The sequence below is a fragment of the Oncorhynchus mykiss genome, chromosome 25 (assembly GCF_013265735.2).
Source record: "Oncorhynchus mykiss isolate Arlee chromosome 25, USDA_OmykA_1.1, whole genome shotgun sequence".
NCBI lineage: Eukaryota > Metazoa > Chordata > Actinopteri > Salmoniformes > Salmonidae > Oncorhynchus > Oncorhynchus mykiss.
Genome location: NC_048589.1, coordinates 20,362,884 through 20,383,188, shown reverse-complemented (window position 1 = coordinate 20,383,188; position 20,305 = coordinate 20,362,884). Strand labels below are relative to the sequence as shown.

General features: G+C 42.2%; 1 protein-coding gene across 1 annotated transcript; it reads left to right on the top strand.

The window, feature by feature from the left end:
- Positions 1 to 104: 104 nt before the first annotated feature.
- On the top strand, positions 105 to 17,209 carry jdp2a (Jun dimerization protein 2a). The gene is made up of 4 exons (XM_021584848.2): positions 105 to 285; positions 10,310 to 10,527; positions 16,092 to 16,196; positions 16,283 to 17,209. Exons 1-4 carry the CDS (start codon positions 198 to 200, stop codon positions 16,463 to 16,465), a joined length of 594 nt encoding a protein of 197 aa, XP_021440523.2. The 5' UTR covers positions 105 to 197; the 3' UTR covers positions 16,466 to 17,209.
- The last annotated feature ends 3,096 nt before the right edge of the window (positions 17,210 to 20,305 follow it).

The following is a 20,305-nucleotide window of genomic DNA, read 5'->3' as shown; positions in this document are numbered from 1 at the left end:
CAGGGTCTGTCCTGTTCTGCACTGGGTCAGTGGAGGGGTTTGTTTTCTGGTTTCTAGGGGAGGGACGGATAGGACTTCCCCACTTCTTGCTCCCACTTTGAGCTGTGCTTTTTACATCCCAGTTTACGTCTAGTTGGCATAACTCATTTCCGCATTCCCAAATCCTCCCAGATAGGGATCACTATTTAAACGGGCTGATGCAACGGTTTCCAATTTTTAAAATATACTCTCGACCTTCAGCTGACAAGACGAAAGGACAACTGTTGCACTCGGGATTAAAATCAGGTAATATATTTTCGTAGTCGAGAAACATTTATTATACTGGGGCGCCACACTTGAGTTGCGAATGTGTACAATTCATGAGTTTTTCAGTGGACAATTGTGCACAGTCGTGCAATTGTGCAATCCCGTTCTTTCGTTCTCTTTGGATTGGGCAGCAATAGCCTAATTTAAGCATTTATGGAGTTTATAAACGTTCTTCACGAGACATAACTTTACACTCAATGGTTTTCATCTGTTTAGTATGCACGCTTGCAGACCTACACGTTTATTCATCCCAATAAAGTGGTTCTCTGCAACTTAATTTTTTCCTGAACGAACATGTATAATTGGTTTAACGTTTCATCACTGCAAAAGTCCGTTACATAACATGCATGCCATACTGAATAATAACTAATGCTTTGAAATGAGTCATGACTCAAGTGTATCATTATTAACCAGGTTTACTTTTCTTGTTGCTGTGTAAACACGGGCTTTCAGGAGTTTTACAAATACGTAATGGAATTCTGACAATGTATCAATTTAGTAGGTAGCCTACTGTTTACAATGGATCTATTTTTTTCTGTAAAATAAAATCGGCTTCTGGTAATAATGCTAATTTCCCAACTATTTTCAGCTCTCTGTTAAAGGTTTCTTTATTTTTTCACTTTCTGTTTTAGTATTGCAACTTTTCCTGTTGCATACCCAAATCATTGAGTAATGAACACATTTGTATCGTTCTTATTCATATAATACACATTTCAATTTAATTACATTTTCTAATCTGCCTTTATTGGGACATAGATTATTGGTATGAATGGTGAGGTTGCAGGTACACAGTCCTCAATTGAAAACCTCCAAAGGCGTCTTGACATGAGACATAGGATTGCTCATAAACCCTGCCTTATTGTTCACCATTCATTCCTTACTTTCACTGGGAGGGAGAAAACATGTTTCTTTGTGAATGCAATGTAACTGTGCTTTACAGGACCACAGGACATTACATTAAGATATACATTTTGTTCATTTGGCAGATGCACTTATCCAGAGCAACTTGGTCAGGGCATTAAAATAAATTACCAATATGTATTTGTCTCTAATACAAGGACAACAATACATCTATTAGATCATTTTCTTAGATATCTGCAATTACTGTGTAATTGCAGTTAGCCTGCACATAAACTGTGCTATGGAGATATTTGTATTATTGTTAATTAAAATTGTCTGCACATTCTTATGGCTTTGTATATAGACGCACATTACAGTTGTTGCATAAAAAAACCATTACAGAGACCTGGTTGTTGAAGTATGTGACTACTGCATAGGTTACTAAAGCTGCCACAAAGGTCATTATCATGTAGCATTGCAACTAACACCATAACAGTACTAGTTTCAACAATACCAGAGGAGTTCCACATATTACTTCCAGGTTTTTGGGCTTGGTACTTTCCTTTTGAGGAACTTTAGAACTGAAACTAATTATATGCTGAGACAAAATGATGGACATTTGCTTGTATTTTCTTGATTTAAAAATGGGTTTCAGTCTGGTACAATCAAAATGTGCACCACATAGCAAACATTGAATCACGTTCTGCACATAAGGTGAAGCAGGCTAAGACAGGTTTTGCTAAGACATACCAATATATATTCTGTTAGTTAGCTCTCTCTCTCTCTATCTCTATCTATCCAGGCAAATGTTTGGACACACTTACTCATTCCAGGGTTTTTCTTTTCTTTTTACTATTTTCTCCGTTGTAGAATATTAGTGAAGAAATAACTATGAAATAACACATGGAATCATGTAGTAACCCCAAAAAATTTAAACAAATCAAAATATATTTTAGGTTCTTCAAAGTAGCCACCCTTTGCCTTGATGACCGCTTTGCACACTCGGGGCATTCTCTCAACCAGCTTCATGAGGAATGCTTTTCCAACAGTTTTGAAGGAGTTCCCACATATGCTGAGCACTTGTTGGCTGCTTTACCTTCACTCTGCGGTCCAACTCATCCCAAACCATCTTACTTGGATTGAGGTTGGGTGATTGTGGAGGCCAGGTCATCTTATGCAGCACCCCATCACTCTCCTTCTTGGTAAAATAGCCCTTACACAGGCTTGAGGTGGGTTTTGGGTCATTGTCCGGTTGAAAAAACAAATGTTAGTCCCACTAAGCACAAACCAGATGGGATGGTGCATCACTGCAGAATGCTGTGGTAACCATGCTGGTTAAGTGTGCCATGTATTCCAAATAAATCACTGACAGTGTCACCAGCAAATGCACCCCCACACCATCACTCCACCTCCTCCATGCTTCATGGTGGGAACCACACATGTGGAGATCATCCATTCACCTACTCGATCAAAGACACGACGGTTGGAGCCAAAAATCAGACCAAAGGACAGATTTCCACCTGTCTAATGTCCATCGCTCGTGTTTCTTGGCCCAAGCAAGTCTCTTCTTCTTAATGGTGTCCTTTAGTAATGGTTTCTTGCAGCAATTTGACCATGAAGTCCTGATTCACACAGTCTCCTCTGAACAGTTGATGTTGAGATGTCTGTTACTTGAACTCTGTAGCATTTATTTGAGCTGCAATCTGAGGCTGGTAACTCTAATGAACTTATCCTCTGCAGCAGAGGTAACTCTGGGTCTTCCTTTTTTTGTGGCGGTCCTCATGAGAGCCAGTTTCATCATAGCACTTGATGTTTTTTGTGACTGCACTAGAATACATTTCTTGACATTTTCCAAATTGACTGACCATGTCTTAAAGTAATGATGGACTATAATTTCTCCTTGATTATTTGAGCTGTTCTTGCCATAATATGGACTTGGTCTTTTACCAGATAGGGCTACCTTCTGTATACCACCCCTACCTTGTCACAACACAACTGATTGGCTCAAACACATTAAGGAAAGAAATTCCACAAATTAACTTTTAAAATGGCACAGCTGTTAATTGAAATGCATTCCAGGTAACTACCTCATGAAGATAGTTGAGAGAATGCCAAGAGTGTGCAAATTTGTCAAGGCAAAGGGTGGGTACTTTGAAGAATCTAAAATATAACATATATTTTGATTTAACACTTTTGGTTACTACATGATTCCATGTGTTATTTTATAGTGTTGATGTCTTCACTATTATTCTACAATGTGTAAAAAATAAAAACCCTGAATGAGTAGGTATGTCAAATTGGGTTGTATCTGTGGTAATCAATGGTAATATTTTAGTCAATTATTTACTTAGTTGAACAGAATTTGCTGTAAAAGGAGGGCAAATGGAAGCTGTTGGTAGATTTAATGTTGCACATTAGGGCAGTTAGGTGGTGGAGGGAGGGGGCAGGTAGAAAGGGCTAGCATATTCTTGAGTGAAACAGGCTACACTTGCATGCAAATACATAAAAACCTCGAATTACTTGTCTTGGTACCTTGCCCAGAGTGAGGTTATTGACTTACTTTGCTTGGGTCCCATTAATTGCAACTCAACATTGTACGACTAAACGGCATAGGCCCAAGCTGTATAGACATTTGAAGGAAACCTTCAGTACTTTATATTATTTGGGTCAGAGGTAGGACATCCTGTATCAATGTATCCTGGGTTTTAGTTGATGTCTGGATTACTGTACACTCTTTTACTAGTTTGAAGTTTTTTTAGCCGTATGTACGTGATACACATGGTATTCACCGTCCAACAAAATGCATACTTGCAGGTTCCTTCACAACAAGAATAATCAATAATAAAATATAAAAATACAGACATAAAGTAAATGGCTCAGTACAACAGAATACATTTTTTAGCATAAGTATAATACAGGAAGGCACAATGTTTAGTCCAATATTTACACGTTTTGGAGAAGGGGGGTTTGGGAGGCAAGTGTTTAAGTTGTGCAGCATTTAGCAATCATAATAGGAGTGTGTGTGTGGGTGTGTGGTGTGTGCGCTAATTTCTGGAGAGTCTGTGCAGGTGGTCAGTCCAGTTAGTGTTCAGCAATCTGATGGCTTGTAGATAGAAACTGTCTCTGAGCCTGTTGGTATCAGACCTCAAGCTCTGATACCGACTGCCTGATGGTAAGGGAGTGAACGGCTTGTGGCTGGTGTGTGTGGGGTCCTTAATGATGCTGAGGGCCTTCCTCAGGCACCGTTCTGAGTAGATTTCCTAGATGGGTGGGAGCACGGTACCAGTGATGTACTGGGCCATCTTCATCACAAGCTGGAGGGCCTTGCGGTCGTGGATGGAGCAATTTTCGTTCCAGGCCGCGTTCCAATCAGTCAGGGCGCTCTCGATGGTGCAGCAGTAGTATATGGAGAGGACCCGGGTAGCATGTGAATTTCTTCAGCTGCCTTAGGAAGTAGAGATGCTGTTGCACCCTCTTGACAAGAGTGGTGGTGTTGTTGGTCAATGTCATGTCCTCAGTGATGTGGACACGGAGAAACTTAAAACTGCTGACTCTCTACTGCAGTCCCGTTCATTTGAGTCAGGTCATGTTCCCGCTTCCTGAAGTCAACAATCAACTCCTTTGTTTTGCTGATGTTGAGGGAGAGGTTGCAAGTTCACTTACTTCCTCCCTGTAGGCTGACTTTTTGTTAGTTATCAGGCCTATAACTGTGGTGTCATCAGCAAACTTGATGGAATTAGTGTCATGCAAAGCCATGCAGTCATAGGTGTATAGGAAGTACAGCAGAGGGCCGAGGAAACTTTAAGAGTCAGAGTGGAGGAGGTGTTGCCAATCCTCACAGCCTGTGCTCTGCTCGTCAGGCAGTCCAGGGTCCAGTTGCAGAGGGTGGTGTCCAGACCCAGAGCTTTGTGTTGAGCTTGGAGGGAACAATAGTGTTGAATGCTGTACTGTAGTCAATGAACAGTATTCTCACATAAGTGTTCCTGTTGTCCAGATGTGTTACGGCTGTGTGAATAGCGATGGAAATGGCATCCTATGGCATGCTAACTTCCAAACAAAGAAAACAGTTTCTGTTCTGTTTGTTTTTCCTCATCATTCACTCAGCCATTACTTGAATGCTTGCATATCCTGCTGAGCTCAAGCTATTTCTATTTTTTAGATCTTTTGGAAGGATACTGTACATTCAGAACAAAGGTATACGCTAATATGATTCTTTACCCAGGTTGTACCCCAGGGTTGTTATTTAGTTAGTGTTGTGAGTATATCTAAGTCCATTTCAGTCCATAATGTGGTGGGAAATGTGAAATCAGACAGTGGTCTTGTCTGCAGCATGCAACAGGCTCTGATATCCTTGGGAGAGTTGTGGTATCTATCTGTTCTTGGCTACCTCTCTCTACGCACCTTCTCTTTGATTTTTAGAGCAGGTTGATTTTCATGGCAACCTTTGCATTGAGTAGTAGCAAAATAATGAATGGCTGATGCAAGCTTACAAATGAGTGAGTCAAAAAAAATTAGAGTCAAGCAGTTAATTTTAAAATGCTTTTGTTTAAACAAATGATATTGAGACACTGTTAAGTGAGCTACAGTGTAACCTAAACTAAGCAAAAAAAGAAATGTCCCCTTTTCAGGACCCTGTCTTTCAAAGATAATTTATAAAAATCCAAATAGCTTCACAGATCTTCATTGTAAAGGGTTTGAACATGGTTCCCCATGCTTGTTTAATGAACCATAAACAATTCATGAACATGCACTTGTGGAACGGTCGTTAACTCAAATGTATTTACATAGCCCTTCTTACATTAGCTGATATATCAAAGTGATGTACAGAAACCCAGTCTAAAACCCCAAACAGCAAGCAATGCAGGTGTACAAGCACAGTGGCTAGGAAAAACTCCATAGAAAGGCTAAAACCTAGGAAGAAACCTAGATAGGAACCAAGCTATGAGGGGTGCCAGTCCTCTTCTGGCTGTGCTGGGTGGAGATTAATAACAGAACATGGCCAAGATGTTCAAATGTTCATAAATGACCAGCATGGTCAAATAATAGTAATCACAGTGAACCGATCCATAGCCGCAGGCAGAACAGTTGAAACTGGAGCAGCTGCACAGCCAGGTGGACTGGGGACTACAAGGAGTCATCATGCCAAGTAGTCCTGACGCATGGTCCTAGGGCTCAGGTCCTCCGAGAAAGAGAAAAGGAGAATTGGAGAGCATACTTGAATTTACACAGGGCACGGATAAGACAGGAGAAATACTCCAGATATAACAGACTGACCCTAGCCCCCCGACACAAACTACTGCAGAATAAATACTGGAGGCTGAGACAGGAGGGGTCAGGAGACACTGTGGCCCCATCCGATGATACCCTCGGACAGGGCCAAACAGGCAGGATATAATCCCACCCACTTTGCCAAAGCACAGTCCCCACACCACCACATCGTTAAGACACTAACAGCGTACAGACGGTAGGCAATTAAGGACACAGTTATGAAAACTTAGGACACTAAAGAGGCCTTTCTACTGACTCTGAAAAACACAAAAAGAAAGATGCCCAGGCTCCCTGCTCATCTGCGTGAACATGTCTTAGTCATGCTGCAAGGAGGCATGAGGACTGCAGATGTGGCCAGGGCAAAAAAATGTCCGTACTATGAGACGCCTAAGACAGCGCTATATGGAGACAGGACCATCAGCTGATCGTCCTCGCAGTGGTAGACCACGTGTAACAACATCTGCACAGGATCGGTACATCTGAACATCACACCTGCGGGACAGGTGCAGGATGGCAACAACTGCCCGAGTTACACCAGGAATGCACAATCCCTCCATCAGTGCTCAGACTGTCCGCAATAGGCTGAGAGAGGCTGGACTGAGGGCTTGTAGGCCTGTTGTAAGGCAGGTCCTCACCAGACATCACCGGCAACAACGTCACCTATGGGCACAAACCCACCGTCGCTGGACCAGACAGGACTGGCATAAAGTGCTCTTCACTGACGAGTTGCGGTTTTGTCTCACCAGGGGTGATGGTCGGATTTGCGTTTATCATAGAAGGAATGAGCGTTACACCGAGACCTGGGCTGGATCGATTTGGATGTGGAGGGTCCATCGTGGTCTGGGGCGGTGTGTCACAGCATCATCGGACTGAGCTTGTTGTCATTGCTCGGACTAAGCTTGTCATTGCAGGCAATCTCAATGCTGTGCGTTACAGGGAAGACATCCTCCTCCCTCATGTGGTACCCTTCCTGCAGGCTTATCCTGACATGACCCTCCAGCATGACAATGCCACCAGCCATACTGCTTGTTCTGTGCGTGATTTCCTGCAAGACAGGAATGTCAGTGTTCTGCCATGGCCAGCAACGAGCCCGGATCTCAATCCCATTGAGCACATCTGGGACCTGTTGGATCGGAGGGTGAGGGCTAGGACCATTCCCCCCAGAAATGTCTGGGAACTTGCAGGTGCCTTGGTGGAGGACTGGGGTAACATCTCACAGCTTTAACTGGCAAATCTGGTGCAGTCCACAAGGAGGAGATTCATTGCAGTACTTAATGCAGCTGGTGGCCACACCAGATAGGGACTGTTACTTTTGATCTTGACCCTCCCCTTTGTTCAGGGACACATTATTCCATTTCTGTTAGTCACATGTCTTTGGAACCTGTTCAGTTTGTCTCAGTTGTTGAATCTTGTTATGTTCATACAAATATTTACACATGTTTAGTTTGCTGAAAATAAACGCAGTTGACAGTGAGAGGACGTTTCTTCTTTTGCTGTGTTTATATACTATACCCTATCTGTCATCTTACCAAATTAATTACTTGCTACTCTCCTGGGAATAGAAGCAGATGTCCTTGCGAAACGTAGTGCATTCGGAAAGTATTCAGACTCCTAGACTCTTTCCAAATGTTACGTTTCAGCCTTATTCTTAAACTGATTAAGTAGTTTTTTCCCCTCATCAATCTACACACAATTACCCCATAATAACAAAGCCAAAACAGGGTTTTAGACATTTGCAAATGTATTGGAAAAAAAAGAGATGTGATAAGAGTTCAGACCCTTTACTCAGTACTTTGTTGAAGCACCTTTGGCAGCGATTACAGCCTCAAGTCTTCTTTGGTATGACACTACAAGCTTGGCACACCTGTATTTGGGGAGTTTCTCCCATTCTTTGCTGCAGATCCTCAAGCTATGTCATATTGGATGGGGAGATTCGGGTCTCCAGTCCTGGCTCTGTCTGAGTCACTCAATGACATTCAGAGACTTGTCCCGAAGCCACTCCTGCGTTGTCTTGGCTGTGTGCTTAGGGTCACTGTTGGAAGGTGAAACTTCGCCCCCAGTTTGAGGTCCTGAGCACTCTGGAGCAGGTTTTCATCAAGGATCTCTCTGTACTTTGCTCCATTCATCTTTCCCTTGATCCTGACTAGTCTCCCAGTCCATGCTGCTGAAAAACATCCCCACAGCATGATGCTGCCACCACCGTGCTTCACCTTAGGGATGTTGGCAGGTTTCCTCCAGATGTGACACTTGGCATTTAGACCAAATAGTTCAGTCATGGTTTCATAAGACCAGAGAATCTTGTTTCTAATGGTCTGAGAGTCTCTGTTAGGTGCCTTTTGGCAAACTCCAAGCGGACTGTCATGTACCCTTTGCTGAGGAGTGGCTTCCGTCTGAACACTCTGCCATAAAGGCCTGGTTGGTGGAGTGCTGCAGAGATGGTTGTCCTTCTGGAAGGTTCTCCCATCTCCACAGAGTAACTCTGGAGCTCTGTCAGAGTGATCATCGGGTTCTTGGTCACCTCCCTGACCAAGGCCCTTCTCCCCCGATTGCTCAGTTTGGCCGGGCAGCCAGTTCTAGGAAGAGTCTGGGTGGTTACAAACTTCTTCCATTTAAGAATGATGGAGGCCATTGTGTTCTTGGGAACCTTCAATGCTGCGGATATTTGTTGGAACCCTTCCCCAGATCTGTGCCTCGACACAATCATGTCTCGGAGCTCTACGGACAATTCATTCGACCTCATGGCTTGGTTTTTGCTCTGTCATGCACTGTCAACTGTGGGACCTTTATATAGACAGGCATGTGCCTTTCCAAATCATGTCCAGTCAATTGAATTTACCACCGGTGGACTCCAAGTTGTAAACATCTCAAGGATGATCAATGGGACAGGATGCACCTGAGCTCAATTTCAAATCTCATAGCAAAGGGTGTCAATACTTATGTAAATAAGGTATTTCTGGTTTTTATCTGTAATACATTTGCAGAAATTTCAAAAAATCTGTTTTCGCTTTGGCATTATAGGGTATAGATTAATGATTTTTTAATATTTATTTAATCAATTTTAGATTAAGGCTCTAACGTAACAAAATGTAGAAAAAGTGAAGGGGTCTGTTTGCGAATGCACTGTATATCACTACAGTTATAAACAAAACAGATTTATAGGCAAGATGCTGGTGAACAAGTATGACACCATAGCTCTTGGATAGTGTCAGTTTAGTCAGACAAAATAGGAGGAGAAGGGATAGAGGAAGGCCTTTATCAGAGGACCAGGGTTGGCCACATTGTCCTGAGATTCTCCAGCCACATTCCACCTCCCTGACATGGAGAAAAGGCTCATATGGAAGAAAACATGGGAAATGGATGTTTGTTGGCAATGGCAGTCTGTAGCTCTCCGTGGGATAAAGTGGAACGTGTCTGAGTCTACTTTTGTGCAGGGTTGTGTACCTCTCTTGGCCTTCTTGGGAATAAAAAAACCCACATAGATCCTTGCCAAGACCTCTGTAAATGGGAGTATACATACATTCCAGAAAAAAGAGAGATGAAATAATAAAATGGCCTAATGGGAGACAGCCTCGGCCTCCTGCTTTGCAACATGCCAACATTTCATTAGAGAAGGCTGCCAGGGAGACCAGGTGCACTCGTGGAAATGACACATTTAAGCCCTTTAGCAGACTGAAATGAAAGTAAACCAATTATCTGTCTACTATACCAAAACTAGAAGCAGGTTTGAAATGTGAATATTTTGGGTAAAATGTATTCAGATCTTTTACTCTGGTACAGCTGCAAAATGTTGTGAAATATTCAGAACATGGGGACAAGGTGGTGAATTGTACATTTCAATCCACGTCTTTGATTTTCTTAATGTATTTTCCTTCCCTTTTGTCCCTGTTCCTATCAGCTGTGGTCACGGCTGGGTCTTATATGATGCCGGGACCAATCCCAGATCCTCGGATGACAGCCGGCTCATTGCCCAGCCTGGGTCCCCTGGCAGGGATCCCCTACACCACACTGACTGACCAGCTCAAATACGCCAACCTCCGGGAACTGGGGGCCATGCTCTCTCCACTGCACTTCCTGGGCAAGCTAGGGAAGAGGCCCCTAACCATCAAAACAGAGGTGAGAATGAAAGTTTTGCTTTGGTTCTTGAAGATGTTGTCAGAAGTTGAAATTCAGATATCTTTCAGGTAATGTTACTGTTTAAGACCATTCATGTTTTTGTTTTGTTTTTTCTAACTTTTCTAACCATCACAGAAGTTTGAGTTTGAAAACATAATGTTTTGTTCCCAGACCTCAGAGGGACTTAAGTGTCTACCTAAAGGTCCAATGCAGCTGTTTTTATCTCAATATCAAATAATTTCTAGATAACAATTAAATACCTTACTGTGATTGTTTTCAATTAAAATGGTCAAAAAGAAACAAAAATAGCCTCTTTTAGCGAAGAGCAACTTATCAAGCAAGAATTTTGCAAGGACTGTCTGTGAGTGGTCTGATTGGGGTGGGGAAAACGGAAAACTATCTGATATTTGCGTCGAGGTTTGGAACTATTTTTGTTATTGGTCTATTAACTAATTTACCGCCTGGTGAATACACCAGGCAGTAGTGATGGGTAACTAATGCCTTTGGGGCTTTCACTCATTTGTGCCGAAAAACTGTTAATAACTGAACTTTTAACACAGTGCACCTTAGATCTACTGGTCGGGAATACATATCAGCATGGGTGCTGTTTATATAAACCTGTTTTCCCATTACCTCTATCAAAATGTCGTGGGGCAATGGATAGGCGTGAGCGTTGGTAAACAAACTTTTTGCCCTGTTTATGTATTTCATTTTTTACTGTGCATCCATGGTTGGTGATTCCACCAAAATGTCGGTTATTTTTCGGGTTTTAAACAACTTATTGACTGACTTCAGTTCAACTATTTGAATTTCATTTAGTTATTTCTTCTTCTTTGAACTCCATGTGCACATTGCTCTAGAAATAAATCCAATCCCGTTTGAACTGTAAGGAGTTGTAGTTTCCAACAGGCCAATATTCTACATAGTTTAGTGTATTAAACTGTGGTAATTAACAACAATGACCATAATCCATAGCGCATCTACTTGGTCTGTGTATCATTTACGACTGCTATGGAAGAGACAAGAATTCGCAATCGTGAGGACATAGAGAGCAGCTGATGCTTCTCGAGGTCTCTTTACCTGAAAATGCACGATCAAAGTGATTGATAGTTGGTATTCAGCCATCATAAAAGTATGCCTTATTTACTTAAATCACTATTTTGTAGTTCTTCTTTGTCAGACAGCACAGGCAGCAGCTCCACAGAGATGAGATGATGACTTGCTTGGAATGAAATAGTAATCAAATAAAATGCACAACTGAAATATTTTATTAAAGTGAATAAATTATAGTTTGTATGTGATAAGCAGTATTGGGCATTCATGGAACTTTTATTAATCGTTTTATTCTGTGTTACAGCATTCAACCAAAATAATTGAAACTGAAAACAGTCATTTTTTATTTTTTTATTTTATCGAAACACCAGCATCCTGAAGTCGCCTCTTCACTGTTGATGTTGAGACTGGTGTTTTGCGGGTACCATTTAATAAAGCTGCCAGTTGAGGACTTGTGAGGCGTCTGTTTCTCAAACTAGACACTCTAATGTACTTGTCCTCTTTCTCAGTTGTGCACCGGGCCTCCCACTCCTCTCTCTATTCTGGTTAGAGACAGTTTGTGCTGTTCTGTGAAGGGGTAGGCCATTTTGAGCCTGTAATCGACACTGTAATCGACATTGTCTACACTGTATTTCTGATAAATTTGATGTTATTTTAATGGATGAAAAATGTGCTTTTCTTTCAAGAACAAAGACATTTCTAAGTATCCCTAAACTATTGAACGGGTATGTAATATATATTTATATATTTATTTATTTTTTGTTTTTTTACAATGGAGCCACAGTCTCTTGTATGATTTCGGATGTTAAATAAAAATCAGAACAGCCTATGCTTATCAAAACACTTGATTTAAAAGTTAGAAATACAATGTAACAAGTGTTTCAAAGAAAAAAAAGAAGATCCAAACAGGGATTCGTTCCTGTGCATTAAGACCACAGACTCAATTGCTGCTGCTGTACAGGCAGAACCACCTGTCATGTGAGAACTGGAGAAGAATGTTTATATTAACCCTGTAAATAGTGCCCAGCAGGGCTCAATGTCTTGGAAGCCACAGCGGGATCCACTGAGGGAGGGATCAAACTAAGCTTTGTACGTAATTTATTACGTGGTAACTGCTTGTCAACATTGCTTTGGCTGTTTAATTTACAATCACTGAGAAAGACAATTCTAAATAGGCACTCAAGATTCAATGGTGTGCTACAATTTCAGAATAGATTATTCTACCTTATGGCGCTATGCCCTGAGCTACAGTAGCTTTCCACCTGCTAAGAAGGTGAAATGTCTAGATAAAAATACAAATCTGCTAGCAGTGATCGGCTCTCTGTTACGACACCTGTCAGATGCTAGTGTGACCACCAACGCTTCCAATGTCATCATCACGTGGTATTTTTACTTTTGATACGAGCATCGATATGTTGTGTCGAATCAGTAGTGCTATCAACCATCCCATCACTACCAGGCAGGCAAAAACTCAAACCCACCAAAGCAGGCTGAGATGTATTTTCCAACCGTTCTTATACTTAAATAGCATTTTCCGGATTTCACAATATTATTCCAACCTCGCAGTGTGGAAATACGTACCATTGGTGGTTAGTGCTGTTTATGATGAGGGAGGACAACTTTTTTTTATTTTTATTTATGAGCATGGCATAATTTCTATTACAGAATATTGGATGACTGTCATTCATATTCCGTTCACCCAGTTCAGCCTACTACATGATAGTCAAATGTTCCCTATAGCCATCATGAATTTGCTAAAACTTAAATAAATAAATATAAATAAATAAATTTGAGGTCACAGTGACACATGGACAGTGACACATTCAATACTGCCTTGCACACTCTTGCCTGCATCTAGCTTATCTAGGGTGTAATCATTAGTCCAACAGTTCCAAACAAGAGTTTCTATAGGACGAATTCAGTTATTTTTATCCCCGTTTCGTTTGCTTCCGTTTTAAGAAATGTTTTTCAACAGAATTGGCAGAGTGAATACACCTCTGATCATGCATAAACACCACGTTGTATTCCTTCTCGCCTCTATGCACTCTTCTCCTCTCACCTTTTTCCCTTCCTTTGTGGACTTCAATGCACAACACATCAGCTGTATGTGAGCAGGCTAAAAAAAACTCCTACAATCATGCAGTAACATTAATGTTTAGTCAGTAGGCAGTTACACCGACGGGCCCTGGTGGCAATAAATTAATAAAACCAAAAGCTTACCTTGACTTGGAGGTATGTTGTTGGATAGTCATAGCCAGCTAACGTTAGCTAACATAGTATCCCTCTGTTTGAGCCGGGTGTTTGAGTAGGCTATACTAGCCAGCTGCATTTGCCTGCTAGGTAAGTGAACCTGATCGTGAAAAATGACACTCCTCTCTTCTCTTTCATTTTTGAAAATATTAATTTGTTAAATTGTTCAACTATTGTCTTTCTCTCTCTGAGTCAATTACTCACCACATTTTATGCACTGCAGTGCTAGCTAGCTGTATCTTATGCTTTCAGTACTAGATTAGTTATCTGATCCTTTGATTGGGTGGACAACATGTGAGTTCATGCTGCAAGAGCTCTGATAGGTTGGAGGACGTCCTCTGGAAGTTGTCATAATTACTGTTTAAATCTATGGAAGGGGGTGAGAACGAAGAGCCTCCTAGGTTTTGTATTTGAAGTCAATATAACAAGAGGAGGAGGGAAGCTAGTTGTCCTCCGGCTACACCATGGAGTGCTGTTGAGGCTACTGTAGACCTTCATTGCAAAACAGTGTGTTTTAATAAATTATTTGGTGAAATGTGAATCTATTTAGTATAGTTTTGTCTAAATGTTTTACATTTATTTTTATGAAGGATGGTCCTCCCCTTCCTCCTCTGAGGAGCCTCCGCTGACATGCATGCATACAGTACCAGTCAAATGTTTGGACACACCTACTCATTCCAGGGTTTTTCTTTATTTTTATGATTTTCTACGTTGTAGAATAATAGTGAAGACATCAAAACTATGAAATTACACACATGGAATCATGTAGTGACCAAAAATGTTTTCAACAAATCAAAATATATTTGAGATTCTTCAATGTAGCCACCCTTTGCCTTGATGACAGCTTTGCACACTCTTGGCATTCCCTCAATCAGATTCATGAGGTCGACACTTGGAATACATTTCAAATTCAAGTGAATTTGTGGAATATCTTACCTTAATGCGTTTCAGCCAATCAGTTGCGTTGTGACAAGGTAGGTAAGGCTATTTGGTAAAATACCAAGTCCATATTATGGCAAGAACAGCTCAAATAAGTAAAGAAAAAATGACAGTCCATCATTACTTTAAGACATGGTCAGTCAATCCGTAAAATTTCAAAAACTTTCCAAATTTCTTCTAGTGCAGTCGCAAAAACCTTCAAGCGCTGTCATGAAACTGGCTCTCATGAGGACCACCATGAAAGGAAGATCCAGAGTTACCTCTGCTGCAGAGGATGAGTTCATTGGTTACCAGACTCAGAAATCGGCAGTTAACTGCACCTCAGATTACAGCTCAAATAAATGCTTCAGAGTTCAAGTAACACACTTCTCAACATGAACTGTTCAGAGGAGACTGTGCGAATCAGACGTTCATGCTCGAATTGCAGCAAAGAAACCACTAAAGGACACCAATAATAAGAGGCTTGCTTGGGCCAAGAAACAGGAGCAATGGACATTAGACCGGTGGAAATCGGACCTTTTGGCCTGATCAGTCCAAATTTGAGATTTTTGGTTACATCTGCCGTGTCTTTGTGAGACTCAGAGTATGTGTGGTTTCCACCGTGAAGCGTGGAGGAGGTGTGGGGGTGCTTTGTTGGTGACGCTATCAGTGATTTATTTAGAGTTCAAGGCACACTTAACCAGCATGGCTACCACAGCATTCAGCAGCGATACACCAGTCCATCTGGTTTGCACTTAGTCCCACTATCATTTGTTTTTCAACAGCTGTGTAAGGGCTATTTGACCAAGAAGGAGAGTGATAAAGTGCTGCATCAGTTGACCTGGCCTTCACAATCACCTGACCTCAACCCAATTGAGATGGTTTGGGATAAGTTGGACTGCAGAGTGAAGGAAAAGTAGACACAACAAGTGCTCCGCATATGTGGGAACTCCTTCAAGACGGTTGGAAAAGCATTCCTCATGAAGCTGGTTGAGAGAATGCTAAGGTTGTCCAAAGCTGTTGTCAAGGCAAAGGGTGGCTACTTTGAAGAATCTCAAATGTATTTTAAAACTGGTTTGGTTACTACATGATTCCATATGTGTTATTTCATAGTTTTGATGTCTTTACTATTATTCAACAATGTTTTGGTGTGTCACAGAATATCATGTTTTTGATTGCACTGGGCCTTTAATGTTGACCAATAGCATCACCTATTGGACAGAATTATCATTAAAACAAGTAACCCGCTTTTAGATTGTTTCCTGCAGTTGAAATATAATTGCGTGGTCCATTTTTCCACCTTGTTCGGTTTTAAAATATGTTTGCATTTTCCTTTAATGTAGAGAGATGAGGAAGAAGACAGGAGGAAACGAAGGAGAGAGAAAAACAAAGTAGCAGCAGCACGCTGTAGAAACAAAAAGAAGGAGAGGACAGACTATCTACAAAGGGTGAGAGGTTTTTCTTTAATGAAATGTGAAATAATTCTCCAGTTTTCTAGGAATAAGTAATTATCTTCCTGCCCCCACTGTCTCAGGAATCGGAGAGACTAGAGGTGATGAACTCTGAACTCAAAGCTCAGATTGAGGAGCTGAAGCATGAGCGGCAGCAGCTGATCATCATGTTGAATCACCACCGCCCAACGTGCATAGTCAGGACGGACAGCGTCAAGACCCCTGAGAGTGAAGCCAACCCCCTGCTGGAGCAACTGGAGGGCTAGTGATGTCTCAGGACTCTGAGCTGAAGAGCAGGGTGTTGTTACAGTTTACAGTGAAGCCCCACTCCGGCCAACTAGCAGCACTTCGGTATCTCTGGGTTCCTTGCTTAGAGGCAAACCAGCTAAGCACACCTGCCTGGAGCCAGAGAGCCTTTAAACACAAATGTGACCCAATGTGATTGGACTTTGTGCTGGCAGTTAAACACATTTATTTTGATGTGTTGTTATTGTTTCCATTCAGGTCCCCATAGCCTCAGCCACTATCACTGTAAATAAATAAATACATACATGGCTAAATGCAGCTTGGTGAGAAATACTCCCACTCCTGGGCAACGTGACAGATCTCTCAGGCCCCATAGGCACAGTCAGAACTTGTCCTATGTTTGTTTTTACTTGTGTACTGGTTATGAACTAGTAGGGTTTTTGAATATATTTTTTTCCCTGTATTACAGTATGTGCTGATGGCAGACCGGTTGAGACTTTTTATTTTTGTTGGCGCAGGCGTCATATATGCACATAGCCTATGTATGGACTGTTTACATTGTAGTTGGTCTGCTATTACTTCCAAATATGGTTCTTATTTTTAAACTTACTGTATATTATATCATATAGACACATATAAGCTATCACAAAAGGTGATACATTTTGTATTTCTGTTAAATAAATAGTTCCTTTCTCCTTTTCTCCTTTTGTTATGGTTTAGAACAGTGAACGTCTATTCAAATGGTCATTTATTCCGTGATATGAATAATGGCATTACACAAATCCTAATTGTAAACGATATCATACCCTGGCACCACTACAAAATTACTATAAGTCCATGTAAATACAGCTGATGATTTGTCTATAGGGTTATTTAAATCAGATGCCTGATTTGATCACTCTTCTCATTCATTTGTTTACAGGGTAAATGTAGTTTAACACTGCCATCTGATGGCGGATATTCATATAGGTCTTGGCTTGGGAGGCTATATGGACCGTAGAGTAGATGTTAAAACCAGATATGGACACACCTGGTGCCCAACTTGATGACCTATTATTTAAATAAATAAATCACTTTTTTTTTTTTTTTTACAAGATAGGCTAATTGATAACAACTTCTCATTTACAACTGTGACCTGGCCAAGATAAAGCAAAGCAGTGCGACAACAACAACACAGTTACACATGGAATAAACAAAACATACAGTCAATAACACAACAGAAAAAAAGTATATATACTGTGTGTGCAAATGAGGTAAGATAAGGGAGGTAAGGCAATAAATAGGCCATAGTGGCAAAATAATTACAATTTAGCAATTAAACATTGGTGTGATAGAGACTGGAGTGACAGATGTGCAGAAGAGGAATGTGCAAATAGAGATACTGGGCTGCAAAGGAGAGAAAAAAAACAGTATGGGGATGAGGTAGTTGGATGGGCTATGTACAGGTGCAGTGATCTGTGAGCTGCTCTGACAGCTGGTGCTTAAAGTTAGTGAGGGAGATTCAGTGATTTTTGCAATTAGTTCCAGTCATTGGCAGCAGAGAACTGGAAGGAAAGGCGGCCAAAGGAGGAATAGGCCTTGGGGTGAACAGTGAAATATACCTGCTGGAGTGTGCTACGGGTGGGTGTTGCTGTGGTGACCAGTGAGCTGAGATAAGGCAGGGCTTTACCTAGCAAAGACTAAAAGATGACTTGGAGCCAGTGGGTTTGGCGACGAATATGAAGCGAGGGCCAGCCAACGAGAGCATACAGGTCGCAGTGGTGGGTAGTATATGGGGATTTGGTGACAAAACGGATGGCACTGTGATAGACTGCATCCAATTTTCTGAGTAGAGTGTTGGAGGCTATTTTGTAAATGACATCGCCGAAGTCAAGGATCGGTAGGAGAGTCAGTTTAACAAGGGTATGTTTGGCAGCATGAGTGAAGGATGCTTTGTTGCGAAATAGGAAGCCAATTCTAGATTTAATTTAGGATTGGAGATGCTTAATGTGAGTCTGGAAGGATAGTTTACAGTCTAACCTGACACCTAGGTATTTGTAGATGTCCACATATTCTAAGTCAGAACCGTCCAGAGTAGTGATGCTGGACGGGCGAGCAGGTGCGGGCAGCGATCGGTTGAAGAGAATGCATTTAGCTTTACTTGAATTTCAGAGCAGTTGGAGGTCACGGAAGGAGAGTTGTATGGCATTGAAGCTCGTCTGGAGGGTTGTTAACACAGTGTCCAAAGAAGGGCCAGATGTATACAGAATTGTGTCGTTGAGTTGGTGAGCGGGTTTATTTGCAAGTGCATCGGCCATGTCGTACCCACAGCGTCTATTAAAGCATTCTCAAACCAGAAACCGTGGATTGATGGCAGCATTCACGCAAAACTGAAAGCACGAACCACTGCTTTTAATCAGGGCAAGGTGACCGGAAACATGACCGAATACACACAGTGTAGCTATTCCCTCCGCAAGGCAATCAAACAAGCTAAGCGTCAGTATAGAGACAAAGTAGAGTCGCAATTCAATGGCTCAGACACGAGAGGCATGTGGCAGGGTCTACAGTCAATCATGGACTACAAAAGGAAAACCAGCCCCGTCGCGGACCAGGATGTCTTGCTCCCAGACAGACTAACCAACTTCTTTAATCGCTTTGAGGACAATACTGACACGTCCCGCTACCAAAACCTGCAGGCTCTCCTTCACTGCAGCCGACGTGAGAAAAACATTTAAACCTGTCAACCCTCGCAAGGCTGCAGGCCCAGACGGCATCCCCAGCCGTGTCCTCAGAGCATGCGCAGACCAGCTGGCTGGTGTGTTTACTGACATATTCAATCAATCCTTATCCCAGTCTGCTGTGCCCACATGCTTCAAGAGGGCCACCATTGTTCCTGTTCCCAAGAAAGCTAAGGTAACTGAGCTAAATGACTATCGCCCCGTAGCACTCACTTCCGTCAACATGAAGTGCTTTGAAAGGCTAGTCAAGGACCATATCACCTCCACCCTACCTGACACCCTAGACCCACTCCAATTTGCTTACCGCCCCAATAGGTCCATAGACGACACAATCACACTGCACACTGCCCTGACTCATCTGGACAAGAGGAATACCTATGTGAGAATGCTGTTCACCGAATACAGCTCAGCATTTCACACCATAGTACCCTCCAAACTCGTCATCAAGCTTGAGACACTGGGTCTCGACCCGCCTTGTGCAACTGGGTACTGGACTTCCTGACGGGCCACCCCCAGGTGGTGAGGGTAAGTAACAACATCTCCACCCCGCTGATCCTCAACACTGGGGCCCCACAAGGGTGCATTCTCAGCCCTCTCCTGTACTCCCTGTTCACCCACGACTGCGTGGCCATGCACGCCTCCAACTCAATCATCAAGTTTGCAGACGACACTGCAGGGGTAGACTTGATTACCAACAACGACGAGACAGCCTACAGGGAGGAGATGAGGGCCCTCAGAGTGTGGTGTCAGGAAAATAACCTCACACTCAATGTCAACAAAACAAAGGAGATGATCATGGACTTCAGGAAACAGCAGAGGGAGCACCCCCCTTTCTATCCACATCGATGGGACAGTAGTGGAGAGTGTAGAAAGTTTTAAGTTCCTCGGTGTACACATCACAAACAAACTTAAATGGTCCAACTACACAGACAGCGTGGTGAAGAAGGCACAGCAGCGCCTCTTCAACCTTCAACCTCTTCAGGAGGTTAAAGAAATTCGTCTCGTCACCAAAAACACTCACAAACTTTACAGATGCACAATCGAGAGCATCCTGTCGGGCTGTGTCACCGCCTGGAACGGCAACTGCTCCTCCCATAACTGTAAGGCTCTCCAGAGGGTAGTGAGGTCTACCTCAGGGTAGTG